The following is a 6,084-nucleotide window of genomic DNA, read 5'->3' as shown; positions in this document are numbered from 1 at the left end:
TGAGAGGTAGAGAATGGGGGGCCCCCCAAATGGCACAAGGCTTCTGTTAGGAAGGATGGCAGTGGACTGAATGCTGGGTAAGCAACTGAGAGTGTCCACCACACTTGCAAAGATTTCCATTTCTGCATGCAGTTTGGCATTTATTCATCGACTCATTCATTCATTCATCCATTGGCTTATTCACCCATCTGTCCATCCACCCATCCATCCATCCATCCACTCATCCATCCAACGATCCATCCATCCGTCCACCCATCCATCCATCCATCCATCCACCCATCCGTCCATCCATCCACTCATCCGTCCGTCCGTCCGTCCATCCATCCACCTGTCCATTCATCCACCCATCCACCCATCCACCCACCCACCCACCCATCCATCCACCCATCCGTCTGTCCGTCCATCCATCCGTCCATCCACCCACCCATCTATCCACCCACCCATCCATCCATCCTTCCATCCATCCGTCCATCCATCTATCAACCCATCCATCCTTCCACCCATCTGTCCATCCGTCCATCCATCCACCCATCCATCCATCCATCCATCCATCCACCCATCCATTGCTGACAGTGTGCTAGGCACACAGGTCACGCCAACTCAGACCACAAGAAACCACCGAGGGAGGTGCCAGCACGTTTCTATCTATGGGTGAAGAAGCCAAGGCAAAGACCCCTCTGAGCGTGTCAGGGTCACACAGCCCACACCCGGAAGAGCAGAGATCTGAGCCCAGGCGTCCTGGCTCCAGGCCCACGCCCTCCATCACTGGGTAATTCTGACTGGAACGAAGCTTCTAGAAAGTTTCTCTCCCCTCTGTGGGGATCTTGGGGATGGGCTGTGCCCCCGCCCCCTTGAGTCAGGCGTCCGGCAGAGCCCCCACAGGTACCAGATGACACCCGTGAACTCAGAGCCGTGTTCCTCTCCCTAGATCCAAACAACTATTATCATCGGCGCAACGAGATGACCACCACGGACGACCTGGACTTCAGGCACCACAGCTACAAGGAGATGCGCCAGGTGAGGCGGCGGGTCAGCGCGGAGGCCGCGTGCCCAGGAAGAGGCACACGGGTCCTCACCTTCAGAGACAGGGGCATGAGCTAGGGACAGAGTCAGAAGGAGCGCCGAGGTTGGCGGAGCCACTGCTGCCTGCAGGCTCAGGTGGAGAAGGTGCCAGGCACCAGGGGGCTCCTCACCAGCAGAGGGCGGAGATGGGTTCCCACCCACACGTTCCTCACTCAGTACTCGAGCTTCTTAAGCGTCTCTGTGTGCGAGGGATTCACTGACGTAAGGGTGTCGGTTGTGTGCAGATTCCAAGAGGAAACAGGTGCAGGATAAGCAGTAATGGCAGGAAGCCCTCACCTGGGGCCTATGTTCCTGATGGGGAAACTGAGTCACCGAGCGTGCAGAACCCCACCCGTAGCTATTCAGAGACTCTGAGCCTCCATCTTGGCTGGGAGTTTGGAAAACTGCCTATACTTGAACCCCTGTCGGGCCAACGACAGACAGCAGAGTCTTCAGCAGAAGGGCCTGGGACGGAAACTTTCCATCCCGCCTTCTGACTGTCATGGACACCCCGACCTCAGCACTCCTGCCCGAGCCCTTGGCGCTCTGGGAGCTTTTGTGCTGTTAAGAGGAAAAGGAAGCCCTGGCTGGTGTGGCTCAGTGGATAGAGCATCAGCCTGCAGATTGAAGGGTCCCGGGATCGATTCCAGTCAAGGGCACATGCCCGGGTTGTGGGCTCCATCCCCAGTAGGGGGCGTGCAGGAGGCAGCCCATCCATGATTCTCTCTCATCATTGATGTTTCTATCTTTCTCTCTCTCTCTCCCTTCCTCTCTGAAATCAATAAAAATATATTTTTAAAAAGAGGAAAAGGAAATCTCAGATGGGTCCCCCCGGCCCCCAACATAGTTACAGAGACCAAGGAATTCTGGGGTATCGATGGCCTTTGCATCCTGGGCAGAGAAGGGAGGAGGGGCCGATGGTTTGGGGACAGGCTGCAGGGGCGGCCCCTGCCGTCCAGGTTCGTCCCCCCACGGTGCTGGGCGGTGCGGGCAGGTGCCGGCTAGTGAGAAACCCTTAGATCAGCCGTGGGCAAACTACGGCCCGCGGGCCGGATCCGGCTGTTCTATCCGGTTCTCTTGCTCTCCCCTCCGCTCCTTTACTTTGAATTTATATTAGTTCACACAAACACTCCATCCATGCTTTTGTTCCGGCCCTCCCTCCGGTCCAGTTTAAGAACCCACTGTGGCCCTCGAGTCAAAAAGTTTGCCCACCCCTGCCTTAGAATCAAAGGGTCGGCGTGAAGACGTAGGATAGAGAAATCAGAGCCATGCCCTCATGAGTACACTTACAGGGCAAGGACCCACAAGGGAGGCCACGCTGCCGTGGCTCCGAGCAGGGCTCCGGGGCGGGGAGGAGGCCGCAGGCTCAGGGGCCTTCCTGAGGACGAGCAGCGAGGCTGAGGCTGAGGCTGAGGCTGAGGCCGAGGGCTGGGGGGTCCCCGGGGCATCAGCAAGCCCGGTCCCTCCGTGGCCTTTCACGGGGACACTCACAGCTCCGCACCTGTCGGCGCAGACTCAGAGGCGGACACTCTGGAGAGACCTCCCGCTGCCGCACTTTCCAGAAATCTCCGTAACCTGTTTGGACTCGAGGCTGTGAGTCACACTCCGGGGGTTCCTGGGGCCCTGCCTCCGCCTCGGTGGACGGAGCCCTTGTGTGTCAGCTCAGCTGACTCCCTGAGCATCCAGGACACCTTTCCGAGCCCAGGAACGAGACAAGTACCAATTCGGTGCAATTAATGTCAAGAGCAATACACCGAACTGCCTTTCAGATGAGCTCCCTGCACCGAGGCGGCAGCTGGTGGCTTTAAATAGCCGTCCCACTTGCAGAAGGGCCTCCTCTCATCCGAGAAGAGACAGGGATGGCCGGGCCAGCGTGGCGCAGGGGCTGAGCGGCGACCTCTGAACCGGGAGGTCACGATCTGATTCCCGGTCAGGGCACAGGCCCGGGTTGTGGGCTCCATCCGCAGTGTGGGGGTGCAGGAGGCAGCCGATCCATGATTCTCCCTCATCATTGATGTTTCTCTCCCTCCCTCTCCCTTCCTCTCTGACATCAATAAAAATATATTAAAATGAACAAAAAAAACCCCGAGGAGCCACAGGAGGGAGAGAGAAGAGGCAGTGAAAGGCCTGTTGCCCGGGAGGGAGAGGGCGAGGGTGTGAGTCCCGTGGGTGGGAGACTTTCCCAAGAGTGACTCACCGGAAGGCGCCGTCCTACCCGGGCCCGGGGTTGGATGGGGAGGGGAGCCCCGGAGAACGGTGCACAGACCCTGGTCTCTGAGGAAGTTAATGGCTCCCGAGAGCCCAAGGCCTCCACAGCACGGGTCCCGCTTTAGAACCGCTCAGTCCCGTGTGTCTACGTGTAGGTCTCCTGCATGTGGGACCATGAGGGCCGGGACTCTCACTCTGTCACCACTTCCTAGTGGTACGGACCAGGGGTGGGCAAGCTTTTTGACTCGAGGGCCACCATGGGTTCTTAAACTGGACCGCAGGGCCGGAACAAAAGCATGGATGGAGTGTTTGTGTGAACTAATATACATTCAAAGTAAAGGAGCGGAGGGGAGAGCAAGAGAACCGGATAGAACAGCCGGATCCGGCCCGCGGGCCGTCGTTTGCCCACGGCTGGCTAGATCCAGGTGTACATGTGAGGCCGTCCCAGGGAGATACCTGGGGAAGAAGCGGGTGGGGCACCGCCTGGCCGGCCTGGGTTGGGTGGGCGTTGGTGGAGATGGGGCGCCGGGCTGGGGCAGCAGAGGCGGGTGAGGTTGCTCAGGGCAGGGAGGCGGCTGGAGCAGAGGCGTGGAGGTCGGGCCAAGGGCATGCGTCTGGAACGGTTGGCCGGGCGCTGGGAGGGAGGCTGGCCTGAGTGCCCGGGAGGCTGCTGTGCTGAGTCTGGGCGTGGGGGAGGCTCCGCACGCACGGGGAGCTGGGAGGTCAGTGTGGGGTGGTGTGGAGAGCAGCTGGCGGTGCTGGAGGGCCGGGCAGAGGGGCCGAGGGGAGCGCTGGGGCGCGAGGACAGCACGGGGTGTGGTGAGGGCGGCCTGGGGGCCGTGGGCGGGGGCAGGTGGCTGCCTGCTGGGGGGCCCCTCCGTGCGCCTCCGTCCTGGCTGAGGCCCTGGCCCGTCTTGCTTTCCAGCTGATGAAGGTGGTGAGTGAGATGTGCCCCAACATCACCCGGATCTACAACATCGGCAAGAGCCAGCAGGGCCTGAAGCTGTACGCCGTGGAGATCTCCGACCGGCCGGGGGAGCACGAAGTCGGTGAGGCGCCCCCCTGGGGCACACATTGCCCGCGGGGTCAGCCCTGCCGCAGGGCAGAGCCGGCTGCCTCGGGTCCCTGCGAAAGCTGCTGGCAAGTCCTTCTAGGAAGGGGTCTCCCCGCGGAGAAAAGCCGCGGCCGCGGCTCCGGGGAAGTGGGTCCTTTCCAACCCGCGGCCCGTGTTCTTGTATCTGTCCTTCCCCGTGGCCGAGAGCAGCTGAGACTTCGCGACACATCCTCCTAGTTACCCATCTGGGAATAGAAACGTACACGGATGGCGTTTTGGAGGTTGATGTAAAGGGACGAGGCTGCCCGGCCGGCGTGGCTCAGGGGTTCAGCGTCCACCTAGGAACCAGGGCGTCAGGGTTCGATTCCCGGTCAGGGCACAGGCCCGGGTGGTGCGCTCCATCCCCAGTGGGGGGCGTGCGGGAGGCAGCCGATCGATGATGTTTCTCGCTCGTCGATGTTTCTCTCTCTCTCTCTCTCTCTCTCTCTCTCTCTCTCTCTCTCTCTCCCCCTCTCCCTTTCTCTCTGAAATCAATAAAAATATATTTAGAAGAAAAAAAAGGCCAGACAGGCTGAGACGGCCAGAGGCTGTCATTCCCTAGCGCCATGCGGTGAGCGGCTTTGCCGCAGCAGCTGACGTGCCCGTTTCCGCCCGGTCCAGGGGAGCCCGAGTTCCACTACATGGCGGGCGCCCACGGCAACGAGGTGCTGGGCCGCGAGCTGCTGCTGCTGCTGGTGCAGTTCCTGTGCCAGGAGTACCTGGCGGGCAACGCGCGCATCGTCCGCCTGGTGGAGGAGACCCGCATCCACATCGTCCCCTCCCTCAACCCCGACGGCTACGAGAAGGCCTCCGAGGGGGTAAGGGCCGCGCCCCCTCCCCGCTGACCCCTGGCCCTGGCTGCACGGGCGCACTTGGCCCGAGTTCAAATCCCCCCGGGGCCCCGGCCGGGGAGCCCCATCATCCAGCCCCGCCAAGGTCACAGGACCCATCCCCGGTCAGGGCGCGCACGAGAATCAGCAATGAATGCATATCGGTGAGGGGAACAGCAGGTCGCTGCTTCTCTCTCTCTCCCCCCCCTCCCTCCCGCCTCCCTCTGCCTTCCTCTCTCTCTAAGAAAAACCCCAACAGAATCGACAAATAGAAACCCCCACCAGGAGCTTCCTGGTTGATTCTCTCTCTGCTGAGGCGGGGACACCACAAGGTCATGAAAGGCTGGAATAGAGAATTTCGGGGATCCCGAGGGGGGCCCGTGCCAGCAGACACAGCGATAACAGAGCAGCGGGCTGGCACCTCACACAAGCCCTAAGCCAAGGCCTGGCCCGGCCGGGATCATGACTCGCCATCCTCTCTTCCTTCCTTGGAGGAGAGTCGTCATATTATCCTGATAGACCGTCCGTATTATCCTGATAGACCGTCCGTATTATCCTGATAGACCGTCATATTATCCTGATAGACCGTCCGTATTATCCTGATAGACCGTCCGTATTATCCTGATAGACAGTCATATTATCCTGATAGACCGTCCGTATCATCCTGATAGACCGTCGTATTATCCTGATAGACCGTCCGTATTATCCTGATAGACCGTCATATTATCCTGATAGACCGTCATATTATCCTGATAGACCGTCCGTATTATCCTGATAGACCGTCATATTATCCTGATAGACAGTCATATTATCCTGATAGACCGTCCGTATCATCCTGATAGACCGTCGTATTATCCTGATAGACCGTCCGTATTATCCTGATAGACCGTC

General features: G+C 59.8%; 1 protein-coding gene across 1 annotated transcript in view; it reads left to right on the top strand.

The window, feature by feature from the left end:
* Positions 1–6,084, top strand: part of CPXM2 (carboxypeptidase X, M14 family member 2) — a 57,675-nt gene that overhangs the window by 39,321 nt on the left and 12,270 nt on the right. Inside the window, exons 7-9 of the mRNA XM_080642028.1 lie at positions 929–1,017; positions 4,196–4,319; positions 4,985–5,181. Of these exons, the coding sequence (XP_080498154.1) occupies positions 929–1,017; positions 4,196–4,319; positions 4,985–5,181 (410 nt within the window). The remainder of the gene's footprint in view (positions 1–928; positions 1,018–4,195; positions 4,320–4,984; positions 5,182–6,084) is intronic.

The sequence above is a fragment of the Plecotus auritus genome, assembly GCF_963455305.1.
Source record: "Plecotus auritus genome assembly, chromosome: 9".
NCBI lineage: Eukaryota > Metazoa > Chordata > Mammalia > Chiroptera > Vespertilionidae > Plecotus > Plecotus auritus.
Note: the sequence above shows the minus strand (reverse complement) of the source record. Positions and strands in the feature narration are given on the sequence as shown.